This window comes from Penicillium malachiteum, assembly GCF_028827825.1.
Source record: "Penicillium malachiteum strain IBT 17515 chromosome Unknown utg000002l:1.0-8849297.0:1.0-8852440.0, whole genome shotgun sequence".
In the NCBI taxonomy this organism is placed as follows: domain Eukaryota; kingdom Fungi; phylum Ascomycota; class Eurotiomycetes; order Eurotiales; family Aspergillaceae; genus Penicillium; species Penicillium malachiteum.
The window spans coordinates 832,634-860,062 of record NW_026643095.1 but is presented as its reverse complement, the minus strand read 5'-3'; the positions used below and the strand labels follow the sequence as shown (position 1 = coordinate 860,062).

At 46.5% G+C, this 27,429-nt stretch overlaps 12 protein-coding genes across 12 annotated transcripts; 7 read left to right on the top strand and 5 right to left on the bottom strand.

The window, feature by feature from the left end:
• Positions 1 to 225: 225 nt before the first annotated feature.
• On the bottom strand, positions 226 to 988 carry N7483_003372 (phosphoribosylglycinamide formyltransferase; the record flags this gene model as incomplete). The annotated part of the gene is made up of 2 exons (XM_057086809.1): positions 226 to 471; positions 578 to 988. The coding sequence occupies 2 exons, from the start codon at positions 986 to 988 to the stop codon at positions 226 to 228; spliced, it is 657 nt and encodes a 218-aa protein (XP_056946638.1).
• Positions 989 to 2,406: 1,418 nt separating this feature from the next.
• N7483_003371 (RING-H2 finger protein) lies at positions 2,407 to 5,102 on the bottom strand (the record flags this gene model as incomplete). The annotated part of the gene is made up of 3 exons (XM_057086808.1): positions 2,407 to 2,547; positions 2,604 to 2,879; positions 2,943 to 5,102. The coding sequence occupies 3 exons, from the start codon at positions 5,100 to 5,102 to the stop codon at positions 2,407 to 2,409; spliced, it is 2,577 nt and encodes an 858-aa protein (XP_056946637.1).
• A 248-nt stretch (positions 5,103 to 5,350) lies between these two features.
• On the top strand, positions 5,351 to 5,677 carry N7483_003370 (uncharacterized protein; the record flags this gene model as incomplete). The annotated part of the gene is made up of 1 exon (XM_057086807.1): positions 5,351 to 5,677. The coding sequence occupies one exon, from the start codon at positions 5,351 to 5,353 to the stop codon at positions 5,675 to 5,677; it is 327 nt and encodes a 108-aa protein (XP_056946636.1).
• Positions 5,678 to 6,978: 1,301 nt separating this feature from the next.
• On the top strand, positions 6,979 to 8,608 carry N7483_003369 (uncharacterized protein; the record flags this gene model as incomplete). Its single annotated transcript, XM_057086806.1, has 2 exons — positions 6,979 to 7,366; positions 7,422 to 8,608. The coding sequence occupies 2 exons, from the start codon at positions 6,979 to 6,981 to the stop codon at positions 8,606 to 8,608; spliced, it is 1,575 nt and encodes a 524-aa protein (XP_056946635.1).
• A 694-nt stretch (positions 8,609 to 9,302) lies between these two features.
• On the bottom strand, positions 9,303 to 11,586 carry N7483_003368 (VPS9 domain-containing protein; the record flags this gene model as incomplete). Its single annotated transcript, XM_057086805.1, has 3 exons — positions 9,303 to 11,205; positions 11,269 to 11,481; positions 11,537 to 11,586. The coding sequence occupies 3 exons, from the start codon at positions 11,584 to 11,586 to the stop codon at positions 9,303 to 9,305; spliced, it is 2,166 nt and encodes a 721-aa protein (XP_056946634.1).
• A 1,478-nt stretch (positions 11,587 to 13,064) lies between these two features.
• N7483_003367 (uncharacterized protein) lies at positions 13,065 to 13,625 on the top strand (the record flags this gene model as incomplete). Its single annotated transcript, XM_057086804.1, has 2 exons — positions 13,065 to 13,268; positions 13,326 to 13,625. 2 exons carry the CDS (start codon positions 13,065 to 13,067, stop codon positions 13,623 to 13,625), a joined length of 504 nt encoding a protein of 167 aa, XP_056946633.1.
• Positions 13,626 to 13,788: 163 nt separating this feature from the next.
• On the top strand, positions 13,789 to 14,208 carry N7483_003366 (uncharacterized protein; the record flags this gene model as incomplete). Its single annotated transcript, XM_057086803.1, has 1 exon — positions 13,789 to 14,208. The coding sequence occupies one exon, from the start codon at positions 13,789 to 13,791 to the stop codon at positions 14,206 to 14,208; it is 420 nt and encodes a 139-aa protein (XP_056946632.1).
• Positions 14,209 to 14,827: 619 nt separating this feature from the next.
• On the bottom strand, positions 14,828 to 16,506 carry N7483_003365 (catalase; the record flags this gene model as incomplete). The annotated part of the gene is made up of 4 exons (XM_057086802.1): positions 14,828 to 16,072; positions 16,129 to 16,308; positions 16,372 to 16,424; positions 16,485 to 16,506. The coding sequence occupies 4 exons, from the start codon at positions 16,504 to 16,506 to the stop codon at positions 14,828 to 14,830; spliced, it is 1,500 nt and encodes a 499-aa protein (XP_056946631.1).
• A 1,609-nt stretch (positions 16,507 to 18,115) lies between these two features.
• N7483_003364 (cytochrome P450) lies at positions 18,116 to 19,695 on the top strand (the record flags this gene model as incomplete). Its single annotated transcript, XM_057086801.1, has 2 exons — positions 18,116 to 19,220; positions 19,271 to 19,695. The coding sequence occupies 2 exons, from the start codon at positions 18,116 to 18,118 to the stop codon at positions 19,693 to 19,695; spliced, it is 1,530 nt and encodes a 509-aa protein (XP_056946630.1).
• A 762-nt stretch (positions 19,696 to 20,457) lies between these two features.
• Positions 20,458 to 21,848, top strand: N7483_003363 (uncharacterized protein; the record flags this gene model as incomplete). Its single annotated transcript, XM_057086800.1, has 2 exons — positions 20,458 to 20,600; positions 20,666 to 21,848. The coding sequence occupies 2 exons, from the start codon at positions 20,458 to 20,460 to the stop codon at positions 21,846 to 21,848; spliced, it is 1,326 nt and encodes a 441-aa protein (XP_056946629.1).
• Positions 21,849 to 22,368: 520 nt separating this feature from the next.
• Positions 22,369 to 23,430, top strand: N7483_003362 (cystathionine beta-lyase; the record flags this gene model as incomplete). The annotated part of the gene is made up of 3 exons (XM_057086799.1): positions 22,369 to 22,584; positions 22,646 to 22,942; positions 22,990 to 23,430. 3 exons carry the CDS (start codon positions 22,369 to 22,371, stop codon positions 23,428 to 23,430), a joined length of 954 nt encoding a protein of 317 aa, XP_056946628.1.
• Positions 23,431 to 23,832: 402 nt separating this feature from the next.
• N7483_003361 (Zn(II)2Cys6 transcription factor) lies at positions 23,833 to 26,191 on the bottom strand (the record flags this gene model as incomplete). Its single annotated transcript, XM_057086798.1, has 7 exons — positions 23,833 to 24,373; positions 24,521 to 24,687; positions 24,740 to 24,808; positions 24,969 to 25,518; positions 25,574 to 25,968; positions 26,027 to 26,072; positions 26,130 to 26,191. The coding sequence occupies 7 exons, from the start codon at positions 26,189 to 26,191 to the stop codon at positions 23,833 to 23,835; spliced, it is 1,830 nt and encodes a 609-aa protein (XP_056946627.1).
• Between the last annotated feature and the right edge of the window lie 1,238 nt (positions 26,192 to 27,429).

Below are 27,429 nucleotides of genomic sequence, written 5' to 3'. Positions count from 1 at the left end.
GGTTCCAGACAATCATTGATAAAACTGGTTGAATGAAAAAATCCCGGATTTCTTTTTGGTTCTAAGATTCGTACATGATATTTTTATAGTCATAACATCGTCAACAACGCGATGATCTACATCATCGACGAGGGCGTCGCCGTCACCGGCAATTATGTTTGCTCGGGATTAGTGCTGGCGCTGAACTAGCTGGTGCTAGTGAGCAGAATAGACAATGGAAGCGTCTTAAGTAGATTTCTGAGCCAGCTCGTTTAGCACCAAGCTCACACCCTCGATGACGGTACCCCATTCTATCTCGTGAACCCGCTTCTCAAAGACCTCGATATTCTCGTCCTCGCCCTTTCGGAAAGGAATCTCCCGGACCAGAATGGGGGTGCCCATATCCACCTCCGAGATGACGTCGTGGATCATAACGCCCGTCTTATCGATCTTGCCTTCCATCCACGCAGCATGAGCACGCTCAATTGCATTCTATTAAAAGCCGAATTAGCATTGAGATCTTCATCAGGAACGGAGATTTCGTGTAGGTAATAGCATGTCGCCATTATCACATATCTCCAAGTTCATTAAAACTTACCACACCATTGAACGCTCCAGGCAGCGCAGGATGCAAGTTGATGATGCGCACCTTAGCCAGCTCAAGGGGCTCCAGGAACTGCGGTGAGAGGATGTGCATGAAACCCAGACAAACAACCAACTCCGGCTGGTCAGCGAGAATCAGACGCGCCAGTTCAGCATCATACTTTTCGCGTGCGGCCTGGACACCCTCGGGCGTAGCAGGTTGCTGCTTCTTGTACTTGACAAGATTGTGATATTGAGTCGGGATATTGGCTTTGCGAGCACGCTCGAGACCAAATGCGTCTTTACGGTTTGACAGAACGCGGATAATGTTTGCGTTTAGGTTACCGGCGGCGATTTGATCAATTAAGGCTTGGAGGTTGGAGCCGTTGCCGGAGATGAGGACTGTTGTTCGGATGGGAGTGGCCATTTTGGAGGATTATATGGTATTTCCAAGGAGAAATGCGAGCGATTCTTGGGAGGGCTCTGGAGAGATCCGCGGGGTATTCACAGAGCTTGGGAGGTTCTCGAGGCTAATTTATTTGTAAGTATCTATCGTATGAAGCTTGTTTTTGAGGGTTAAAGGATTTAATTGAATGCAGAGAGTCCATAAGATTCAACCGAAACATACCTGTGCAATTGAGAACGACGAAAGCCACAATCAATTCATGAGAGCTTCCACAAGTTCCATTCCACTTGAGAAACTTTTGATGCACGTGACTCCGCGGGGCTCCGAGTCGGAGTCGCGGGGCATTTCGATATCGGCGATACTACAGTATACCCGCTTAAGAGCCCATTCTGCCACAAATCTCGAAAGTGTCATAACACAGAATACTAGGAAGATCTTATACGCCAAATACTATGTTCAAATGTTGTAAATTAAGCTGTGTATAATAGGACGGGAGCTTTCGTTCACTAGATATTTTATAAGTCTGTGTAATTTGTAATTTTGAATTTGAAAGTTGACCGCCTAGAGCTAGGGGTAGGACTATGTACTGCCAGTGTCTGCGAATATATATTATCCATTCCAAGGTTCCATGGTTGCCCAGGTGGATGACCAACTTGAACTCAATGCCTCCAGATGTCCCCTAAAACGTTTTATGAGAGCGGAATAGGTAGTAGATATCTAAACTTAATTCGATGTTGGACCAAAAAGTGAAGCGTCACAGGCTCTAACGATATGTAATATAGAGGGGAAAAAAGTAAAAAAGAAACGACAGCTGGCGGATTTGAACCGCCGCCTCCGAAGAGAATTGATTTCTAGTCAATCGCCTTAGACCACTCGGCCAAACTGCCTTGATGTCAAAATCTCAAATATTGACTACATGAGGGAATGAGACATCCTGAGGTTGAATTCTTTAGCGCTGCCACCTTCAAGTAGCCATTGAGGCGTAGACCCAATAGTAACATCCGTGCAACTTCTTTATTCCATATTCGAATCAGTGAAAAAAACCAAAATAATTGAAATTGTTATCATAACTGGCATACAAGGGGTAATCGCTCATGAGTATCCAAACCTCCTTTGGTAACAAACTGATACATATGAACTGCCATCGATGAACCAAACCACCAACAACTTGAAGAATTGGATAAGATACAAGGAGTAGAGATTTAATCAACGATGACAAATTACAGTCGAGAGAAAACTGTGCTGTCATTCTAGCTCGAGGAGTTTGCAATCGCAAAGAAGAGAAAGAATCCAAGAAAAAAAAACGTCGGCATGCTGAGGGGATATCAATGAGAGGAAAGATTGAAAGAGTTCTAAAGCAGACGCTGAATGCTTAATGTTCAATGAGAAGAGTATGGGGCTAATAGGCCAAAGGGACTTGGTAGATAGTGCATAGCACATCAAATCGCTGCACCTTCGGGGGCTGGAGGTGGAGCAGCATGATCAGGGGAAGAGGAAGAGGGACCATCGTTAGTGCTACCATTTTCATTCACACCCTGCCCTCGGCATAAAGGACATGAATTTCGACCAGTTGTCAACCACTAGAAGACCGAATTAGTAACTGCTGAGTAGATTGGTTGGGCGGTTGTAAACATACCTGGTCAATACAATCCTTGTGGAATAAATGCTTGCACTTGACAAGCTTGCGGACTTCTTCCGCTACCTCGTAGTCACTTAGGCAGATCAAACAACGCTCTCCATCCTGTACATGAATATTGCCGGCACCATGCAAAGACTCAGCGACCAAAGAACCACTGTACTCAACAAGACGGAACAAACCACCCGCAGAATTGACATCGGCTTGAGTGGCAACTGGAGGCTTGGCTGGGCCCAAGAGTGACGAGAGAAGGATCATGTCTTCATATGTAGGATTCTGACAGGGATATTTAGCATATAACTTTTTGGGGAATATAATGAGGAAAAGCGTTATACATACATCGGTGAAAAGACTCGGTGTTGTAAGAGCCGGGTGATTTTCTGACAGATTGGTTCCAACAACGTAGATCAGCCAGCTGCGACCTCCACTTGGGGGAGGCTGATCGGGTTCGACAACGCCGTTGCGACGGACTGATCCAGAGCCGAGGGCACGGGAGCGAGCAAATTCGGAGTCGCTTCGGCGGCGCTGTCTCGCAGCAGTGTTTGGTTGAGGGATGGACTCTTCAGTAGATTCCACAGTTGGCTGCAAAGACTGGTTTTCGTTGAGCTGGGGCAAGAGACTGGGTGACATCGCGGATGCAGAAGATGGTCTGCGGCTTGGTGTGGATGTTCCTGACGAAACGGCCGACAGACCCTGCTCAGCAGGAGTTGAGGGTGGTGGGTGAGGGCCCGGAGGACTTTCAGATAGACCAGATAGAGGGAAGCTTGGTATACTGGTGCGGGGCATACCATCAGATAACCGTCTACCAGAGAGATTCGCATTTGAGTGGCGGAGGAAATCAGGAACTCCAGGTGCCTGGAACGCTGAAGACCCTGCAGCGCGTGGTACATGCAGTCTTGGGCGTGGTTCTGAACGTTGCGTAACATCACCGGGCAACTCAGGTGGTCGTGGAGTGGCATTTGGTGGAAGGAAAGGCATTCCAAGAAGAGCGTCAAGTCCGGGGCCTCCTGTAACCCCAGGACCCGGGGTTCCGTGGTCATGATTTCCTCCACTTCCCGCTGGGACTGATCTGACTCCAACGACAACTAGAGTAACCGTCCGTCCTTCTCCGGTCTCTAAAGGCTCATCAATTGACATTCCATCAGGCTGTGGTCCGCGTTCGGAGCCGCTGCGGTTTCGGCCAAGTGATGGATTAGTTCCAAGAGGAGAATCGGAGTTGGCAAATCTGAAGACTCTCAGGAAATTAACAGGGGGTGATGGTCCTTCATCTGTGGAGGTACTTGGCCCTTCTCCAGATGCCCCCGGCTGTGGTGGCGCAGAAGTAGCACTCTGTAAGCTCTGAATGAAATTTTCCAATGATCCATCCAAACCATCATTTCCCAATGCTTGAATATTCGGTAATGCAGGTCCATTAGCACCAGATAGTTGAGCGGCAATTGCAGCCGCGGCAAGTTGGAGTACTCGAGAGAGGGGAGTCTGTTCTTCTCGTCGCAAGGTTCGGGTGGACCGCGCTCTTAGAACGCCGGGCAGCCGGCGCATGAGATGAGGATTCGGCTGACTGGGACCCGTCGTTCCATTAGCCTGCACGCTTGGCTCAACTGAATCCAATTCATGCAGGGGTTCTCCAAAATCGAGACGAGTATCCATAGCACTTGGTAGTCCATCGCTGATAGACGGCCCAGGAGAGTGATATGAAGCGTTATCATGAGGGTATGGAACGTCTGGTGGGGGTTGACCAAACATATGAGAAATTGGTGATGATATAGAGTTCCGTACTCGATGCAGACGATTACTGCGGCGCCAAGAAGTTCGGTTAGGTTCAGGCAAATTTTGAGGTGAGCTATCAACTAAAGATGGATCGATTACTGAATCTGCCATCACTGTAGACTCCGCACGCGGAGGTATGGAATATGGACTTCGGGTAGTACGACGACGAGTGATTCCCCGCGATCCAAGTGCGCTAAATGGACTGAATCGTCCAGTGCTATTAGCAGATTCAGACCTTGGAGGTGTTCTTGATACCAAGCCATGTCTGTGTGCATGCCCCTCTGCAGGGGTCTCTTCTTGACTACTCAAAAGACCACGGATCACTGAATTGGGCAATATTCTGGATCCTAGTCTTGACATAGTGGACTGTCGTCTCGCTGCCATACGTGCAATAGCTGTTGAGCGGTAATCTGCTCGATCGTTTCGGCCAATACCAAGAGCATTCTCATCTTCAATACTTTGCATTTGATGCGGAGATTCTCCAGGATATCCACTGTGATGTTGTTCAGGGTCCGGCAGTTCGTTCGGAGGGACCCATGTTGGATCTTGATCGTTATTTTGGTTCATGTTCAATATTGATGAGGTTCCTGCCTCGCCGATCTGTTCAGGTTGTTGTCTGTTGTTCATATCTTCATTCCGCGTCCGGGAGTTGGGGATAATCGAGGCAGGGGTCTGGTAATCCGGATAGCCAATGTCAGGTGAACTTCGTGCTGTGGAAGAAGACTGTCCCATAGTAGCAATATTCGGGAGTGATTGTTTAGTCGATATGAGGCTAGAGGCTGTTTACTGCCATAGGAATTCCTAAGATCATCCGCTGGCGACCGTATCAGCACCCAAGACCCGCCCAACGATACAGGGTGTCGGTTGAGTACAAAAGCGAACCCGAGGACGAATTTTGAGTAATGTGCGATGTATTCGGTAGGTATTTTGAAATATTCACACTCTTCTTTGGCAGATGGGTTCGGGGTTGGCTAATAGATATGGCGAGGTACCAAGATGGGCGGGAGGTCGGTCGGGAGGTTTCGAAGGACGATGAAGGGAAACAACGCGAGGACAATCGATTAAATGATATGGGGATGCTGGGCAACAAGCGAAAGCGCCTAAATTGGATCGGTCACTGTCCAACATACACGAGAGCCGGCGGCTGGAGCAGTCTCGAACGGTCTGACGAGCCCACAGTCAAGACCACAGATATGGGAGTAGCGATCGGGGGAGGATCCGCAGATGACGACGCCCGGGGGGCGGCGGATACTGTTGGGGGGGGGGGGGGAGGGGGGAACAACAGAAAACGGCTGGAAGCAAATTAAAAATCCAAAGTTGATTGTAGAAAGGGGTCATAAGGAAAGAGGAGAAAGAACGACATGGAGGGTGATAGCGATAAGTGATGTTTGCCTACTTTGTTTCGAGTATGCCCCATTTTCTTAGTCAACGGGAACTAAAAGGTGAACTATACCACAACTGGTTCTCTCTATCAACCCAACCTTTGATTACTCTTTGATCAATCACTCTTTCATTTGATATTCTAGAAACTACTAATGTTCAGTTTCGAGTTTAAAGCCTCAAATGAGCTATTAGGCGAAGGCTTAATAATTGAATGTATATTCTTCATATATTCAAGTCCTTCAAGTCCGAGTCTTTGATCTCTAGTAGTATGTGGATACTTCATGGAATGACAGTCTAAGCATGATACTAGATGATACTAGTAAGTTCAAGTTCAAGCTAAACAGAATCATCGGAAAACTTCAAGTTATTTAGAACTTTCGGATTGATCTATTGGTTTCAAGTTTACATTAGACTCTTGACTCGTATTGAGCTAGTCACGTTACTAGTACTGCATAGCTCTCCATTATTGCTCCTGTAGTAAGAGCGGAGAGGTTAGTGTATAAAGGTCTCAGTACTTGAAAGAACTCAAGCTTTTTCATTTTTTCTGTTTTCAGACTCTTGAGACTTCTGCTAAATTTGTTACTTTCCTTTCATTTTTCACTCTCCTGGGAGTTTGCAAATGTCAGGTTGGTTCTAGACGACAGATCATATATGGCTTTACTCCACAAAGGTTAATAGTACATAACACGAAAACATCATGATGTGGCCCCGGGTGGGCCATTGGAAATTAGTACTAGTACAGTGGCTAACTTACTAAGTAAGCTTGTCATTAACGAGCTATTTTTCGGTAATTTGAAACTCCAGAGAATACAAGACATTACAAAGGACTCGGGGCTATAAAATTGAATGCATAACATGTTTCAAACCTTCCCGCATCGGCGCTTATACTGCGAACTGAACCAGTTGATAGATCACCCACATGATTATGTACCAAGTCCCTTTCAAAGGACCAAAAAAAACATAACCCAAGTCAATAATGCCAGGTGGTCAAATTTCATACCTGGTTTGAACTTGTAAATTATGAGTAATGAGCATTTTAACTAGATGTTTGGATCGAATGGCTTTCACGTGATCACGCGGTCATCTCGCGTCGATCTAGCCTAAATAGTCCATTGATTATTCACCCCCCCTGGGTAACCTTTATCATAAAGAACTACCTCCCACGGTCAGAATTTATCAACAGGATTTGAGTCTCATAAAATCCAGCAAATTCTCTCATTTCATCATGGGGGTGGGCGATTACGTCCACTCCAAAGAAGTTGGCCAGCCTCGTGCACCTCCGGACTTAGGTCCCTCTCAACGCCAATTGCGAGCTGCTCAAGCAAAAGTCGATGTGACTGTTACCCACACAGAACTCAATGCGCCCGCAAGAGCAGCTCCACTGATTTTTCAGGAGCCAAGGTCCATTCCAGACAAGCAGTTTCGCCCAGCTCCAGAAAATGGAGTGCATCGGGATGCTTTCGACACTGATGTAGAGGGGATTGATGATTCAACTATTGCGGGAACGAGTGTTTATGGATTTGATGACCCTCAATCTCATGCCCCATTGAACCAAAATTCTTCTTACACGGAAACTTCCCCGCGTCCCTCTTATTTGCCGCGCCCCGCGCGCCGTTCAAGGGCCCCCCTGGTTTGACGGACTGGGTGATAAATTCATGAAGAAAGCAGGCTTTGACTCTGATGATGCCGATGATACCTCCAGCCAAGTTACTTCCTCTGCTGCTGCAGATGATGAGAGGACTGAGCAGTTACCACCGCAGCAACAACAGCAGCCACAGTCTCAGCAAGAAGAGCCTCAGCAACAGCAACCAAGCAGCTGGTATCTGTCTCACAAATATCGCTCAACAGAGGAGCCGCTGAGCAAACGACTGGAAAATTTCTGGTCGGCGAGCAGAAGGGCTCCCAAGTCAATGGATCAGTCACAGGCAGACCCCCGGGTACAAATCTCAGCAGACCCAGCTTCTGAACCTAGCCCACCACCACGAAAGCTTGGTCATATGCTACCACCTACAGCGCCCAGAAAGATTACTCTCCCTCATAGTATGTCCGCGACGCCAAGAACGCGCTTCAGTCCACCAAAGCCATCCCTATTGGACCAACTGGACATATCACCAACTCGAGTTGAATCCGAGTCACCCCCACAGGCTCGAACTCTCAGTATCACAGCCCTCGCCGAAGAGGAAAACAGTGACTATGAGGGTGGGGATGCAGGGATTGACGAGACAATTCGATTGAGCAGCAGAAGGGATAGCGTACACTCAGCCAACGTCTTCGGCATCACGAACATGTCAGACATGTTGGATCGTGAGGATTCTGTTCTTGAAACTGCTCAGGACCCGTTTTTTACTCAGTCAACTTCGACCCGCCCTCGCCGTAACACAGTCATTCGATCCAAGAAAAGACACCTGGAGCCGGATTACCCACCACACCAGCTCTATCAAAAATCATTTGCGGAGTTACAAGCCGAACCATTTGAAAAGGCACCAACTCCAACTCTCCCTCCAGCTAAATCGCCATCCTTGCCTCCCGTGCCTTCCGTTGTTTCAGCTCCTGAGTCTCCTCACGAAATGGGATCTCACCTCCTGACCCTCTCAGAAAAGGACCGTCACACATACTTGTCTGGTCTGTCTATGGACGACTGGGAAGACTGCGGCGATCAACTACTTGACCAGTTCAGCCATCTGCTCTTGGAAATGAAAAAACTGCGCCGTGCTCGCCGACGTACTGCCCAGGCATTTGAAGATGAAATCAAGCGTCGCCATGAGCAAATTGAGATCCAGGGCCAGGAGCTCTCTGCGAAAATGCAAGAGATGAGAACTGGGAGCGCGGATATGTTGCGTGGCCAGAATCCTTGATTTCCCCATTACTTTCTATTCATCCCTCTTATGTTGCATTTTTTTTTACTGGTTTTCATCACTTAGGATATTCATGGCCTGATGTCTTGTTTTCTATTGCTCACGGATTGAAACGTTATATGTTTTCATGCCCAATACCCCCTTATGCATTAATTGACGGTTGTTCTATGATTGTGTCTTATGGTGACCGATGAATATCATCTCTACACTGGCATCATGCAAGGAGTGATGTACGTTATGAATCCTTATAGATTATGTTAATTAGCACTGAGTAATACTACATACTATAGTATCATCATATATGGGCCCTCCCTAAAAACCTGCCAGTGTAATTCAAGTTCCAAGTCCTGTAGTCATTTCGAGTTCCGTAATACTACTACATGATTGAAGACACCCTAAGCACTTGAGGTCGGAGTCGGACTTACCTGTTGGCAAGATATGAAGATTCTTACTACCCAAGGTGGAATAACATGGTAGAAATGGAACTTTCAGAAGATTTATTGAGATATTTGATAGCTCTCACAAAAGAGATAAAAAGTAAACAATGAATGCTTGTAACGCCTTGCCTAGGTATCCCGCAATGCAAGGCCGTCCAGGGGTATACCTCGACCTAATGAGTAAGACTCAAGAAATGAATGATAACAGGCTAAGAAGATAAAAAGACCTGTGAGACGACAAAAGAAATATGAAAGCCTTAACGAGACATAGTAGTCCCGGACTTCTGCAGCGCAGCCGAAAGACGCTTGTAGTCTTCGAGCAGGGCAGCGATATCTCCAATACGCAGATCCCCCGCATCTTGCATGTCGAGGAAACGCTGGATGGGCGGTTCGATCTTCTGCTGAGGCTGTGGGCTCGCAGCCACACTAGTCGTATCGGTTGTTGAGGCAGGTGAAATTCGCAGACGATCCATTGCGGCGGGAGAGAGTGGGCGATTGCTCATACTTTCGGGAGTGTGTGGAGAATTTGGAGCGTTGCGACCGAAATTCTTGATCATCCCAGGGATGTGATTCAAAGGATTGAGAGAGTTACCGAAGTTTCGCATAGACTCCAGTGGGTTCTGGGTGTTGATTGATGGGCTCTGTGGAGGCTCGTCTCGTAGGGATGGAGCGAGAGATGGGGCAATAGATGGGGCGATAGATCTTCTGCCACTTGCTTGGGTTCTTGCACTATCGGTGCTGCGATCGCGAGGAGTGAGGATTCCACTTGTGAGACCGGTCGCTCTGGAGCTGCTTCGGGTCTGTGTACCGTCGTCAGACGGCACAGAGTTGATTGAAGCTAGGTCGTCTTGGATCGGTTTGTTGGCAAGAGGTTGAGCGACAAGACGACGAGCTTCTGCCAAAGTTTTTGGCAGCACTGGTCCGTTTCCTGAGGAGTTGGGACCTTGGTTCTGCAGTTCTTTCAGACGACCGAAGAGGAAGTTGAATGAGTTGTCTAACGTGGCGCCGATATTCTTGAGACTTTGATCTGCGGTTGTGCGGACTGCGTCGTTCGCAGCTTCAAGAACCTTTGCGGGTGGTTGAAAAATATTGCTCAGTCGTCGCTGTTGGGGTGTCGGAGAAGCACGAGGTCGAGGGAGGGTGGCAGAGAGGGGTTCCTTGGGTTCTGGTTTTGAGATTTCGGGGGATGCGGAAACAGTTGTCACTGACAACGTAGTTGTTTCTTTGCTTGGTCTGAAGGGGTCCAACCGTTCTGAAGATGGGGTTGTCACTTCAATTGGTGTTTTAGGAGGACCTTCCTGCAACTCATCCGCCCGTAGACTTGATAACTCGACGTTTTCCAGGAAGCTAATAGCTGCCTCAAGGTTGGTTAAGCAATAAGCAGTCTCACCATCTATCTTGTTGGATGTCCGGAACCTTTGGATGAAGAGTAGATTGCTCACAATGTTAATCCCCTCAGCTGGGCAAGTGACAAGTGAGTAGATTAAGGTTGGGAGAATCTCATCCGCCGAGGAGGTCGATGGCAAGAGTTTTGTTAACGCATCAACAATAGCCTTATGAGCTGCCGCTAATTGCTGAAGCTTGCCCAGAGGGTATTTGTAATCGTTCATCTTCTCCAGATATTCTCTGGCTTGAGCCAAATAGTCATTGGCCTCCTGTTGCTTGCTCTCCTCGATTGTCGAGACATCAATATCTATGCCCAAATCCTTCAGATTAATGCCAACCAGTAACAGAGCAGCAGTCTTCGAGCGAAGCTTCTCATCTCGAACATCATCCAAGGTGCTTTTATGCCTCCAGAGCTTGTCATATACCATTTCACAGACCCGTCGTTCTGCAGCCTCCTCCAACGCAACACGTTTATATTCCAGTGCCTTGCGAGCCTTTCGCCTTTCAGCAACTTCCGAAGCTGTCAACATTTGTCGACCAGCCAAATTTGACCGAACGTCATCTTGAGATCTGCTGTTGCCTAGCTTGGACAAGGCACTGCCTCGGGGCTTGGAGGTCTGCGTGGATGTATCACGGTTGAGACGAGATGCAAGAGCAGATATGTGGGTGGCAATATGGGATTCGGAACGATCATAGAAGACCTGGAAGAGGGAGGAGATTTTATCAATCGTGGGAGGCGAGCTGTGAACCTTTGCACCTAACGAGTTCACAAAACTAACATGAAGGTCTAGGTTAGCACACCCATTAATCTTCCGGATAGCATCTCAAACAACATACCGATCTATCAAGCTAAGCAGCTCGATCGGAAGCTCCTCAGAGGGATCTTGCACACTTCTTGAGAGTACAAAACCGTCGTCTGCATGGCCATCTCCCGCACCGGAATCAGCGGAGCCTCGTCTTTCGAACACATCGGGCCCATTTTGATGTTCCCCGTTATCAACCGAGAAAGACAAGGACTGGGGGGGACTTGTCTCCCCGGTCGGCTGTTCTCTGCCTAGCCGGAAGAGCAGGGCGGGATTCTAAGCTATCCATTCTGGTGAAAGACCGGGAAAAATGTGAAATATGGCCGTGGCCATGGTCGGAGGGGCCGACCATCTTCTAATTAGTCCCAAGGGGGCGACCTGGCCCTATGGCGCTAAGTCGTAAGTGACCCGCCCAGGGCCAGCTGATAGGTTCCTGTGGGTTGATGTCCGAGCTCCGACGTGCGGCTGCAGTCCACCCGTGGACACTTCTTGGGCAAAAAGAATGGAGCTAGAGGGGAGAAATTTCAGAGATTCTAACCGAGACCGATAAAGGCTTTGTTATAGCTTTATTTGATGAATTGTGTATGCTGAATGATGAAAAATGAAAAGGTATACAATTGAAAAACACTGGATTGATAGATCACCACGCGTCCTAGTCACGTGTATGGCATCACGATAAGCCGATAAAGAGCTTTATCGGCATCGGTGTAAACAGTATGAGCATTCACCTGAATTTTTCCAAATTTTGCAAGTATCAGATGTGATACTTCCCAAATTCCTTCTAGCATACTAGTAGAAAACATACTGTGACTGAGGATTGTTCTGAAGATTGCATATATGAAATATAATGTTCGAATATCAAAACTTGGCACTAAATCGATAAAGTTCCAGTTTTGTTCTTATCGCATTATCTTGGTACTTTGAGTGCGACATCTAGGGCTGTGATATAAGATACTTTTATCCTGTGTTGGAATTTGGTACTTTTCTTGTTTGCCGTGTGTAGAAAATTCTAATTTTGATCGCATATTTCGGTGCTTGTAAAGATCATTGAAAATCTTAAGAGGAGTTTAAGCTCTATAGATAAGCCATTGTACATATGGCTATTGAGTGTTTTTTCATGTTGGAACTGCTACTATGTAGTGAGTAGATCAATGTAATTCAAGAAGACCGCATTTTAAGATTATGTCCACAGACATGCATGCATTAAGGGGCTTCAAGTCCAAGTTCAACCTTGGAAGTTCACTTATGCCTGGGGCAAGGTGCATCCATCCCACGGCCATGCCTACACATTCTTAACCTGTATGCATATTCTTCTGATCTTCTAACAACACGACAAAGCATCAATCTCAATTCCAAGGTTATAACGCTCCTTGCTCCCCCGCATACAAATCAATACTATAATTAACTCCAATGTCAGTTTATAATCCCCGAGATAGTTCGGATTACGTGCTTAGAATGACCCATTACCATGTTAATCAGAAGAAGCCCCAATTGCCAGTACATCAAGGAAAGTAACAGTGCTCTAGTCAATGATGGCTTACGCTCTAAAATGATCTTTCTGTCGCTCAATTGGGAATAGCTTGTTGGGGAAGGCACCCAATTGTTTGTCTTCCCCTCATTTATGATCGGGACTCCCACGCATCCCCACGCATCCTACACTCTCCTTCACCATTCAACTCCATTGTCAAAACAATCTTGTTGACTGAAACTTCATCACAATGCCTGATCTTAAGATCCCGGGACCCGATGTCCTCTCTACCACACCGATCCCCGAACGCATGATTGCCCCCGGGGCTACCAGTATCGGAAGAAATTGGATTTGCATTCAACATGATCTTGCAGAATCTGATCTCGGATGTTCAAGTTGTGGCCTTTTTGACACTGCTTCGTTCGACCAACAAGGACAGAGATCCAGATGTTGTTGCAAGATGTGCTAAGCATATGATCGATGCTGCTTCCCGGGTTGACATAGAATCACTGCGCAATGTGATCAAATTGAATGATCAGCCTGCTGGAAATTATCAAGGTGGACTCGTAAGTATCATACAAGGGTCGCAATCAATGTCCAGTACTGATATTTGTTATACATAGTGTGACATCGTGGGAACTGGAGGTGATGGCCATTCAACTTTCAACGTTTCGACAACTGCATCTGTTGTTGCGTCTCCAATTTTGCGGATGGCAAAGCATGGGAGTCGGGATCAGACATCGAAGTCTGGATCCGCCGATATGCTGAATGCAATTTGTCCTACGGCCCCGAGAATTGACGCCATTAACAAAGACAACATCACCGAGGTGTACAATGCTAGCAATTATGCATTTCTTCTCTCATCAAATTTCCACCAAAAGATGGTACACATCAATTTGATCATAAAGAAGCTCGGAACTTGAACCATTTTCAACATCCTCGGACCACTCTCTCATCCACTCACCTCGACCATTGAAGCGCGCGTGATTGGCGTTGCTCAGAAAAGCCTTGGACCTGTCTTCGCGGAAGTCCTCACACAATTCAAAGCGAAGAAGGCCTTGGTCGTTTGTGGTGAGGGGAAGATGGATGAAATCAGCTGCGCAGGGCCGACAAACTGCTGGGGGGGTAACCGAAAATGAGGATAGGGGGTTGCAGACTGATACCTTTCAGCTGCACCCCTCAGACTTTGGGCTATCAACCCACCCCCTCAGTGAGGTTTGCGGCGGCGAGGGACCCGAGGAGAACGCCACCATTTTGATGCGTCTCCTGCGCGACGAGCTCCCACGGGAGGACCCAATCTTGGATTTCGTCCTCATTAAGGCGGCCGCTATCCTGGTCACATCTGGTGCCTGCGAAGGCCCAGATGGTGACGAAGCCATCACGGAGAGGGGGCCGGGTGGCGGACGCTGGAAGGAGGGGGTGCGCCGGGCCCGATGGACAATCGAGAGTGGAGAGGCCTTGCGGAGCCTCGAGCGTTTCATTGAGGTGAGCAATCGCCTTATTTGAGCGTCTCGTAGGTGAGGCAGGCGGGGGAAGGGCGTGAATGTATTTTTAGTGTATTTTTATATACAACTGTAAGGCCATGGTGAGGTGAAATGCAGTTGTATTTTTATCCCTTTTACATTCAATGTAATCTCCAGTATAGTAGACTCGTCCGGTGGTATACTCAAGGCATATGTGTATAGTGAGAAAAAGAAGGGACCAATGGTGAAAAGAGAGAGATACAGATGTAAGGAAAGAAGCTGCAAAGTGGTGAGAGCTACATCTCTCTAAGTCCATTGGATAATGATCATAGACACCTGGGGGTTACATGGTCCATGGATGTAAAGCCTCATGTCTTCCTCAGAAGGTGTGCTAGAAGTAAGAGGCTTATGTGGTAGAGTGGGGAATGTCAATGTATCAAACCGGATTTCACTTGAACAGACAAGTCCCATCTCAGTCCTAGTGCATCCCGCACTATCAGGGACATCATACTATGTAATAGAGAGAAACAGGTTATAGGCAAATCACTGGACGGATCCAGGGCCCAAATTTTGGTATCAGAACTTGTCACATAGCATGAGGTATCACCTAGCGGGGCTTATAATAAAACATGGAGTAAATACATAATGAGATCCAGAATGGCCTACAGACGCGCAGTAGGAGTAACATTGGTTTCAGTAGCTTCCTCAATCCGGGCACCGAGACACTTGTTCACACGACGGAACATCTCGTAGGTCTGCTTGCGAACACGCTCATGAGCACCGCACAGATGACCCGAGATATTCTTAACCAAGTTCTCCTGCTGGCCAGGCTGGCGGCCCAGGACCTGCCAGAGACCATCAGCCTGAACGTAATCCTCATCAGTGACAGGCATCTGCTCAGCCAGAACAGCACCAGTCCACTTCTCGTGCTCCTGGCTCGCCTTGACAGGCTTGTAAGTCAAGGGGCGGAAGGTAGAGGGGTAGTTGGGGTTGGCGCCATAGTTGCCGTTAACATTCATGGCACCGTCACGGTGCCAGGGGCTGAAACCGCGGACAGGGCAATTGACGGGGATCTGATCGTAGTTGCCGCCCAGACGGTGGCGCTGGGTGTCTGGGTAAGAGAAAAGACGGGCTTGCAGAACGGGATCGGCGGAGGCTTCGACACCGGGGACCATGTGCGAGGGAGAGAAAGCAGCTTGCTCAATCTCGGCAAAGTAGTTCTCAGGGTTCTTGTTCAGGGTGAAGCGGCCGAAGCGGCGCAGAGGCACCTCGCTTTGGGGCCAGACCTTGGTCAGGTCGAAGACATTCCAGCGGAACTTTTCGGCTTGCTCTTGGCTAAGAACCTGGACGTAGCAGGTCCATGAAGGGTTCTCACCACGCTCGATGGCGTTGAAAAGATCCTGAGTATGCCAATCGGGGTTCTCGGCAGAGAGCGTGGTGGCCTCTTCGTTGGTGAAGGTCTTGTTGCCCTGATCTGTCTTGCAGTGGATCTGAACGTAGTTAAAGGTGCCATCAGGCTTGATCCACTTGTAAGTGTGGCCAGAGTAGGCGTTCATGTGGCGGTAGGAGTATGGGGTACCACGGTCACTGAAGAGGTGCATCACTTGGTGGACAGCCTCCTGGTGAGTGGAAAGATAATCCCAGAACATGGTGGCATCCTTCAGGTTGGTCTGTGGGTTACGCTTCTGAGTGTGAATAAAGACGGGGAACTTGGCAGGGTCACGCAGGAAGAAAACGGGAGTGTTGTTGAACACCCAATCCCAGTTACCTTCCTCAGTATAGAATTTAATAGCGAAACCACGAGGATCACGGGCACTGTCGGGTGATCCCTTCTCACCACCAACTGTGGAGAAGCGGGTAAGCATCTTGGTCTTCTTTCCCACGCCCTTCAGCATATCGACAGTGGTCTGTTGAAATGTTGTATTAGTCGAATCCGTATAGAATATCCGTGGCGCATACTAACAATGTCGCTAATGTCATCGGTGACTTCAAACTCGCCGTAGGCGCCAGCACCCTTGGCGTGAACCACCCGTTCGGGAATGCGTTCGCGGTCGAAGTGAGCGAGAAGGTCAATCAGATGGAAATCCTGCAGCAGGAGTGGGCCATTGGGGCCGATGCGCTGAGAGGCTTGGGGGTCCATGACCTATGGAACATTCACATTAGATCCAATATTTATGTCAAGGAGTGGGAACAAGATGTCACGTACTGGGCAGCCATTTGAGGCCGTGTAGACCGGAGTCTCATTGTAGCGGTAGGTCTCTATCAAAGTAGTTAGCTAAGAACTGTCGACTGCGCAATGAGCTTGATATCGGCACATACTGGGTTCCTCGTCTTTGCCCATCTTGAAAGATATTTTCACAATCGATGAAAAGCCGAGAAAAGACTGCGGGGAGCACGGTATATAACCCCGTCAATCGAAACAGCCCGGTGGAGAGCCATGGAAAAAATTGCCTTGAAAACATGAGACCCACCCGCAATGCTATGTTGATATGGAATCATCCACAGCCCATTGGCCCACACATCAAGAAGACCCGCGCTTCTTTGCTTCATTCAAGGTAATTTGTATAAGTGGGCTCTAGCCAACAGCCCCTGGTGGCGTAGTGCCCAAAATGTTATAGATTCCTCAGGGTCCCTGCATTCAAGCAGTTAAAACCCGACATCATCCCATCGCAGCAGTATCTGTCACTCAATGGCTTCCGTGTATGGGGAAAAAGCAGATCAATCCCAATTGATTGAAGCTTGTTTGTCAGTCGACCCTGTCTGGGCCGAAAGAGATCGCGATAACGGCTCCAAGAACCCGATGGGACACTATTTTAGTCATTCGTACCCGGTTTCGTGGCGTTTCAGGGAGGAGAAACCGGGAACTATCTCAATATGGCAGGCCGGTCCGCAGCTCAGATCGATGTTGTTCGAATGCATATCAGGATGATATAGATGAAATTCCATTCTGATCCATTATACCAGTACTTGTAAACCACTCTGACCTTGTTCTGAGTTTCTGTTGACACTTTTCTCCCATTGAAATTGTGTGTGTATCTGAGCCGTGGCGGCTCCACAATAGCTTGCGACGATCAAGCGGAAACCTCCGAGCTCCGTCTCGGCTTGCGGAATCCAGCCGATCGGAATGTGTTGGTGATGCCGATTTAGATAAGAATTGACTAGCATATAGAAATGGATGAGGATGTCACTTCCAACTTGTTCCTCTCCAGATTTGAGTTGATGGATATCATATTGAGCCGCATGGGCCCCGGGGGCTGAACTCCCACAATGATGTGTCAAGAATGTGCCAGTGAGAATTAATTCCATGCGAGGATCTGAGAACCTGACCATCTTTTTATCAATACGAGTGAGTTTTTCTGCTATGCCAGTGATATGACTTCTTTCATCAAACCGGAGTCTTGATGTTGATGTTCATAATGTCACGACTCACCTGATCTCCCTCCGTAGACTCCTTTCTTGCCTTGTTTTCTCATCCTCTGTCTTTACCTCAATTTGGACTCGGCGCCATGACATCAAGCCCCGATGTTTATCAAGGTAAAGCGCCATAAACTTTAGGCTACGTTGTTTCATACGGAGTGCGGATTCGGATCCTTGCACCGCGGAGGTAAACTCGGTATATGGACACGGAGTAGATGAGATGTCCGCGGAGTTGCCCCACATTGATCAATGTATCTTTTGTATATAAAAAGCTAACAAAAGGTACATCTTCGTTCAAGTTTCGGTCCCTCGTTTAAATCGTTTAAGAGTGAGATATTTGCGGGGCCTTTATGGAATCATGGACATGAGCCTCGCTTACTTCGTACATTTGTAGACATTTGCATAAGCTTGAATCCTTCATTTATCACTTATGGCTTATAAGCAGGCTGAAATTCCCCTTTCTGTCTTGGAAACTCTACCATACTACATCGACCTCGTTTCCCTTGATATCTCTGTTCTCTACGGAACAAACCATGCCGTTTTACCTTAACTTACACCCGAGTATTATACTCTTGGGCAGTATTGCTCTGGGAACCATCATCTGTCTATCAATAAGGCGTTCCTGGATCCATCGTCAATTTGCAAGGGCTCATGGCTGCAAACCTATCGCACGATCTCTGTCAAAAGACCCTTTTCTAGGTCTTGATTTACTGCCCGGAACTTTTCGTGCTATCAAAGAGAACAGGATCTTGGCGAGAAGTTTGGAAAATTACAAGACTCATGGCAATACATTCACAGTGAGGGAGCTGCACATATCAGCAATAGTGACCATCGAACCGGAAAACATCAAGACAGTCCTTTCGCTCAAATTCCAAGATTTTTGCATTGCTCATCGCCTGGAATGCATGAAACCACTGCTTGGAGAGGGCATCTTTGATACTGACGGTGATCACTGGGCCGCATCGCGTGCTCTGATCCGACCCAGTTTCAACCGTGATCAAGTAGCTGATTTAACATCTCTTGAGAGTATATTCCAGGATTTCTTTTCATTGCTCCCGCGTGATGGGGAGACAGTGGTCGATCTACAGGGTCTATTCTTTCGCTACACTATTGATTCGGCGACTGAGTTTTTGTTCGGACAATCTGTCGGTACTTTGAAGAATTCTGAGGGAGAACTTGGATTTGCAGATGCTTTTCAATATGCCCAAAAGGCTATTCTCATGCGAGGAATGCTGGGTCCTTTGAATTTCCTTTTCCCAGATCGACGAGCTGAAGAGTGCAATCGTACATGTCGAGACTTTGTTCAGCAGTTTGTCGAGGAGGCAGTCAATGCAGTCCAGACCAGGAAGGAAGAAGGAGAAAAGTCAGATCCTAACTCAACGCGTCCAAAGCGTGTTTTCTCTCACGAACTGGCAGCGCAGACATCTGATAAGACTCGTATTCTGGATGAATTGATGAATGTGCTGCTAGCTGGCCGCGACACCACTGCGAGTTTGTTGAGCAATATGTTCTTCATGTTGGCTAAGAATCCAGCAATGTGGGACAAGCTACGCAGAGAGGTGGCATTCTTAGAAGGTCGTCTACCTACCTATGAGGAGCTTTGCAACATGAAATATGTTCATTGCTGTATGAATGAATGTAAGATACCCCTCCGTTTTCAACACTTCTTTCCTCACTAACAGATTTAGCTCTTCGCTTGCATCCAGTCGTGCCGCGCAATGACCGCCAGGCTGTAAGAGACACCGTCTTACCACTAGGTGGAGGGGAGGATGGTCTCTCCCCAATTTTCGTGCCGAAGGGTACCTTGGTTGTTTACAATTTGTTTGCAATGCACCGACGTAAAGACATTTACGGACCTGATGCAGATGACTTCCACCCAGAGCGTTGGGAAGATGGAAAGTTGATGCCACGATGGGGATTTTTGCCCTTTAATGGCGGTCCACGGATATGCATAGGTCAGAGGTATGCTTTGACTGAAGCTGCCTATGTTCTTGTTCGGATGGTGCAAGAGTTTAAGAGTCTGGTAAGCAGAGACCCGGGAGAATGGCAAGAGACAAGAGGATTGACCTTGACGTCCGGGAATGGGAACAAGGTGTCTCTCATTCCTGCTTAAATGAGATGATTTTGATATGACTGGTCTGTTCCCTGAATTAATGAGTGATGCTCTCCTGTATAATGTTTAATTTTTATGAGTGTCGTTCAACATTGAATATTCCCTTGCTCAAGTTCACGAAGAGCGACGGAAGCAATAGAAATTTCGAGACAAATCTCTAGTAAATGAATCCTGTCGTTTACATATGATATAATTTGAAATATGTTAAATGGTGATAGATCTTGATAAATTGAAATATGCATGTAGCTACGGTGTGACTGAAGATCTTACCGCAATTGTCGAGAGATTGAACTGTCACGGTGTCACCTCCCCAGCCACCAGTTGACACTATTTGATTCAGCTCCCCACTCGGTGTTACTTCAAGTCCCCAAAACAAACCAGATTGGGTGAACTTCCAGTGTCAACATGAATCTTGCTAAGGGAAGAAACTCAGCATTATGCTGAGTTTTTTAGTCAAACTTGAAGGTATGCATATATGCCCTATGAGAAAAACCTTGGAATCTCAACTAACATAAGACCTTGTTTTCACGCGTAGTTAATACTTAAAACTTTCATTTACACTACCGAAGTTAACCAAATGGTTGTGCAACACACTATTACTACTTATCCAATACTTCGTGCTTGACTTCGATAAAGTGTAACCCGTGGGCGTGAACTATTCGTGTCTTATGCTCATCACGGCACAGAAGATAAATACTCCGTACTGCTTTTGAACCTTTCATCTCAAAGAATCAGACTGAGAGACACAAAAATTCAGTCAAAATGAGTTCAATATGGGAGTATTATAATGAAAAATCAATACTGATGACAGGTGGTTCTGGCTTCCTAGGAACAGCACTTGTCCATCGCCTGCTTACAAGTACATCGGCATCGCGTATTTATGTGGTCTGTCGAGGAGGTGCAAAGTAAGTATACTCACCAAAAACCACTTGAGCTACAAGATGAATCTATTCTAATAATGCGCGTATAGGAAGCTTGAGGCCAGATGGAAGGAATGGATGCCCAGTGACACAGTCCGTCGTATGTGCGATTCCAACCGCCTGATCGTGCTGGATGGTGATATTCTCTTGCCCAATCTGGGTCTCTCGAAATTTGATTTGGATATTCTACGGCATGATACCGAGATCGTTATCCATGCAGCATCTTCTATCAACCTAGGGAAACGCCTAGATCGTGTTTTTAATTCAATCGTCGAAGCGAGTCAAATGATGTTCAACATCGCACTATCATGTCCAAACTTTGAGCGATTCATCTATGTCTCAACCGCATATTCAAACGCCCATCTTTATTCCCAAAGTCCAGGATCCGACATTCAAGTTGAAGAGAAGATTTACTATCTCAAAGGCGAAAGTGATGTTCTCGAAGAGCTTGATCAAGTACGAAAACATGGAACGAGCAAGGCATATCAAAAAGAGAATTTTCCCTGGAGCTATGCATACGCGAAAAACCTTTCAGAAAGGCTGCTACTACACAGATTCAGTGAGATTGGTGCAAAGGAAAAGCTTCTCATCGTGCGCCCATCTGTGATCGGTCCTTCTCTTCGTTTACCCTTTCCAGGATACATTATGCCCATGTCTTCACCTTGTACCATGAGTATAGCAATAGCATCTTTATACCCATTCCGGACGTTGAAAATTGCAACACTGATGGCTGAGCCTGAGTTGGACGTTCATATTGATGAGGTCCCTGTGGATGTTGTCGTCGACCGCCTTCTGTGTCATCTTGCTATGGGTACATACGGCTGTTTTCATGCTGTCAGTGGAGTGGATTCACGAATAGACTATAACTGCTTTGTTAAGAACTTGGGGATAGTTCGCCGATTTCCGTGGGGAGTGCAGCCTGTCTGGTTGAAGGAAGATTGGAAATCGCGCAAACAGTTCTGGGCAAGTCGCATATATGCGATTATCGGAGTTTCTTTTGCTTTCTCCGATGACAGGACTATTGCTCTCAGCAAGAGACTCTCTGATCAAGAGAAAGTGGATCTACAGTTGTTTTCAGGGTGCAATTTTGATGTTGCGTCCCGTGCAGAAAGCATTCGTTATGTCATGGATCAGTTTGCAGGCCAAAGTTGGTTAGCATGGATGATTGTTTGGCTTCTTTATTCAGACCTTGGGAAGGGAAATTCTCACCGTTGGCGATCTGTAAAGTTATAATTTCAAATTCTCTGCTGCTATGTAGGAAATAATACTTCCTATGGAGTCTCAGGTATCTTCAAGTCGGCCAATTTTCATTGATGATTTTGAGTACACCAAATCTTACTTCGATTCGTTCTCTCCGTGAAAATAAACGGCTTGCTTAAATCCTCTAATATATTGAGATTGACATCATTCTAGATATAGATCATTGAGTGATCCCATATACATCTGTCTCATCTCGAAGCGACGGCATTTACTGTGGATCTAAAAGCCGCAACGGCGACTGGATGGGGACCAAACGCCGGGTTCCCGGAGCATACACCGGATCGCATCTATGAAGAATCTTAGTATGCGAAAGAACATGAAGTCCAGTGGAATGAGTTGGTTCTAGAAATATGACCTCCTCCTTCTTTCTATTCTTTCTTTTTCCCTTTTCCTTCTATCCCAACGCAGTTCCTCCATGCTCCCAAGGACTAGAAACCGTCCACACCAATCGATCTATAAGCTCCCGCCTTGAGTTTCTATCATTCACAACAAAATGAATTCAGATTCAAGCACAGCCGAGTATTTTGCGTCTGCTGCTACAGCTAAGACAATTTCTACTGCCCTTTCAAATGTGACAATGTCCACCAGCGCCATACATGTGGATGACTTTGCAAGTGCTCATAAAGGCATCGCTCCTGCAATTCATGTAGCAGTCAACTATCGCTATGACCGAGATCCAGCAAATTTAGTGCCAGGAGAAAACAGAGATGTATGCTTCCTCTCTGCTCCTGTTTATTTCTCTCCCGAGGTCCTAATCTTCTTCTTTACAGCCTCACAACCCCGAGAATTCGTTCGTGTATTCCCGCTACTCGGCACCCAACAGCTCCCGATTCGAAATGGTTCTCAAAGAGATATTCGGTGGTAAAGTCATGACATACTCAACCGGACTAGCCGCATTTCACGCAATCATGGTGTTACTCAATCCAAAACGAGTATTCATCGATGACGGCTACCACGGCGTCCACGCAAAAATTGACCTGATGACCAAACTCACTGGTGTGAAGAAGTACAATCTCGATCAGCTTGAGTATCTTGCTGCAGGAGACGTGATTCATATCGAAACACCCGTAAATCCCACTGAGAAGTGCGAAACATCTCATACTACAGTAAGAAGGCCCACGAAGCCGGTGCATACCTTAATGTAGATGCGACTTTCGGTCCACCACCCTTGCAAGACCCGTTACATCTGGGAGCTGATATTGTCATGCACAGTGGGACGAAGTACATTGGGGGACATTCGGATATGATGTGTGGTATTCTTGTTGTTCATTCCATGCGTGTCGATCGGGGGTGGTATAAGACTCTTTACTCTCAGAGAATGGTTATGGGGAATGTGATGGGGAATCTTGAGGGGTGGTTGGGCCTTCGATCTCTTCGGACACTTGAAATTCGCGTGAAGAGGCAGTCGGATACGGCTAAGACTCTGGTGGAATGGATTCATCGTGAGTTGCAGAACCCTGATTCGGATATTAGCCGAGTTGTTGAATCGATAAAAACATGCATCGTTGCAGGAGGTGGATATCAAAGAGGGGTGGCTGATACATCAAATGCCTAATGGGGTTGGGCCGGTTTTTGCGATTTGGTTAAAGTCTGGGCACCAGGTCAGACAACTTCCGAGAAAGCTGCGCCTCTTTCAACATGCGACGAGCTTGGGGGATGTTGAAAGCTTGATTGAATGGAGGGCGATGAGTGATGATACTTGTGACCCTAGGCTTCTTCGGGTTAGTTGTGGTATAGAGGATGCCTATGATCTTCAGCAAGATCTTGCTCAAGCGTTTCTAGCTTTTGCGGGTGAAGAATGAGATAGTAGTTTGTTTTTATAAGGCTCGATAAGGTGTATGGTGGCTTCGAAGGTTTTTTGACACAAAAGAACTAGTTCAAGAGCAGACATTAATTATATTGAGAAGCACTGAGAAGCATCCCGGTGCAACCACAGTATTTTATTAGTATTTAGCAGCTAGTCTGTTAAGATAGCTGTCTGGTAAGCAATGAAAATTTCTTGACTCATGCCACCGACTCCTTCGAACATTTGGGCCAATTTCAGTGCTCCAATAATAGACTCCATTCCCTGTCGAAGCTCTCCTATCAGTCTCTCTGCATCTTGAGTCTCCGAATCCGGTTCTGGGAAATTAAGAAGATAATGATAAAGTAAAAGGTGGCCTGACTCCAATGCAGCACGTATTCGATAATAGGATGTAAGCAGAACATATGCGCTCTGCATGGCTGCGCAGACAAAGTATGGCAGTATGCAAGGCGGGGATGAGCTTCGCAATGAAAGATCTTCCAGAGCGCGAGCTATGACTAGCGATGATTTGAGACACATGACAGATGACTCCTGCTCCGTGAAAGGAAAGGTCGCATCGAAATTCTCGGCATTACTAAGATCGGGTTCTGCGATTGCTTCCGTTTTGTCTTGGATTGCTGTCAGATCGCAGTACTTCTCTAAAGACACGGGGATATCCCTGAAAGCGCGTGCTCGGTGTAGTCTTATGCGAGCCCTAGCACAGTAAAAAATATCAGAATGGGATTTGAGGATCATAATCAGTCAATAATCAGATAAATTCACTCACGAATGAACTCAAAGTCTTACAATAAGCCAAATCTTTCGGGAGGCCTTTCTCTCAAGCTCCGTCTCTGAGATGAACTCTGGTAGGCGATCCAACTTCTTGATAAGATCTGATAAATGAGAATTCTTTTCCTTTATACTTTGCGACATATCGCATGATGTAAGGACGTTATTGGTTTGATGCTTGTCGGAGACTTCAGAAATCGCGAGGATAGACTTCTCAGCCTCCAGTAGCAAGTTCCATGGCTGGTTCAAAGTTAGAGAGACGTTATCTCATAATTGTCGGAGCACAAAATACCTCTGGCGTATTTCCAAGTTCAGGGAACGGAGTTGTGATTCGAGGATCATTGAGAGAGATTATTGGTGACTATTTCAGTCAGAATAAGATTTCCAGCACGGAGAACGAAAAGAGCAGAAAAGAATGGAAAAACTCACCACCTGCTGATCGATAGAGGACAAGTAAAGTACAAGCATTCAAAATCCTGATTAGCAACTGACAATTCACATGAATATCTGCATTGACATACAGCACTCCACCATGTGTGACGCTGTGCCTCTGTTGCTCTTGATCCCAAATTATGCAGAGAAAGATCCATAGCAGCAGTGACAGTCTGGTTTGCACGACTTCGCATTCGCGAGATATTACCTCTCTGGCAATATTCATAAATGCTGAGCAGGACTAAAGCAATAATTGGACTGAGTTGAGACTGAACACAAGAATCTGTCGCCATACTACTGTCAGTTCTCAGGTGAAAGCATGTCGCAGATATCCCATCAATCTCATTGTCGACCTCGCTGAACGCTGCTTCTGCATAAAGATGTGCGTGCGAACGTCGTAGGTGTATTGATGGGTTGCTAAATGGATTCGTGTCACCAGGCAGTGAAATTAACGCCAAAATGGCAGAAATCGCTAATGTGCGGGAAGATGCTGGCCAGTATGAGAAGCAGGACCGATCGATGACACTTTCGTTGAGACTCAGAGCATTGATAGCTGTAGGTCCGTCTTGGTATAAGGGTGATCTCTGAGGTGGTAGAATTGGAAGAAATGGATAGATGTAAATGTAATAGGCATTCATTCTGGAGAAAGTTAGATGCCAAGCTGATATATGGCTAGTCGGCACTGGTATCATACATGTCTTGTTCTGATGTATAGATGCGTAGCTGGGGGGAAGAATCATTATGAAGGCTCTTCAAATTTTCCGTGTAGTCTCCATTCGTCAGATTCTGGCTCAAATGGCTTCGTGAGGCTGTAAATGGGATATCAAGATTTCGAATTCCCACATAAGGATTCAATAACCCAAGAATACCATCTACACCATGGTATCTGAGACTATCATTTGTATCAGAGGTCTGGAGGTCAGTGATTGGCGACCATTGCTGCGAGTCATAGCTCATCTGATGGAACAAGGGATTGGTTTGAGTTGCTGGAAGTGACGTGACATTGTCTTGAGTAAGGAAGTACGGGCCCCGCCGGATACCTCCTCGTTGACTAGGAAGATAGGAGCACGTCGACTCTTTAGAAGAACACTAAGTGATCTTTCCAGCGATAGTATCTTGACAAAATTTAAAAGATTGTGAGTCATACCCTGCTGCAGGGATGTTTTCCATCACATCGTGTTTTGGCTGTGCGACTAAGGGATGTTAGCTTTCAAATGTTGAAAATTTTGACAATCCCGTGAAAGACAGACCAGGAAAGAAATGCTGCTTTTACTGGCGGCTGCTGGCTTCGTTTGGCCTGTTGCTTAGGCATGGCTGGAGTCAACGTCAAGAATCGAGGGGAAGTTCCCAGGAAGGTTCTAGGAGCCACGGCCCAGATACATTATTGCCTTGGATAAACGTCAATTACAGACCGAGCTATACACCGCCTGAAAGCTAAATACTGGAGTTTGCCGTGATAATTATAATTTGGTGGATCATCCTTGACCGTGTTAATGTATTTCATGTAATTTAATTTTTCTGCCCTCTATTTCTATAGTGTCTTAGACCGGGTCTGAGGCGTGGTCTTATTTTTTCGCTCTATACACGCCCCATGGCTCTAAAGCTTGTGCTGCTTCAAGATTGAAAATAAAGTGTAGGGCTTGTCGATTACACCAATTTCCTCATTTCTAGTGATTTTAATCCTTTCTCAAAGCCAAATTTTGGGATCAGAAATCTCTTTTGGATGTTTCCTGCAGTCAGTCCTGATGTGTATGAATCAAATGTAAGACTAAGTCTTCTCTATTACTAATAATGTACGAGACGAGTCTATTCAAAGTCATCGGTTCTAACATCCATAAGTACCGAACTTCCAAGAACAGTACAATGAACATTTGGACACCGATGTTCTACTAGTACTTCCGAGTTATTGCTGGGGCTCTAGATAATTGATTTGAGAGCATTTCATAGTCCAAGTTTCTACCAAGTCTACTGGGTCTACTACCTCGAAGAACCTTGGAGCCTCATGATGTTTCTTTAAACCTCTTCCGCGATCACTCGGTGCTTGCTGTGGTGAGTGACACAGATGCACGCATTTTTTGGCATAATCAGCTGCTCTCAGACAGTCCAGTCTGGCCTTGAATTAGCTAGCCATACATTCAGCTATGACATACTGAAATGACACTGATGCGTAGGTGCACAGAATTCATAGCCACTACTGATAACCTTGGAAAGAGTAAGCAAATCAATGATGTATCAACTCCAAGTGCTCAAACTAATCGAACAAAAATCCCCAACATCGAGCGATTATCACTTGCAGTTCCAAGAAAAAAGAAAAACAACTTTATAGATCAATCATACTACTAGTAAAATAAAACCCCACATGTGCACCATAAAACATGGAACGGCATGAATAACCAAAAAAAAAAACTCCTTCCCTATACCCAATAAGGCTAGTTAGATGTATAACATCGCACCAATAATAAAAGATCAAAAACCCTTGGAAATAATCCCAACCCTAACCCAGATAAGTCTAAACTCCCCGCGATCAGCAGGGTTCGACCCACGTGGCAT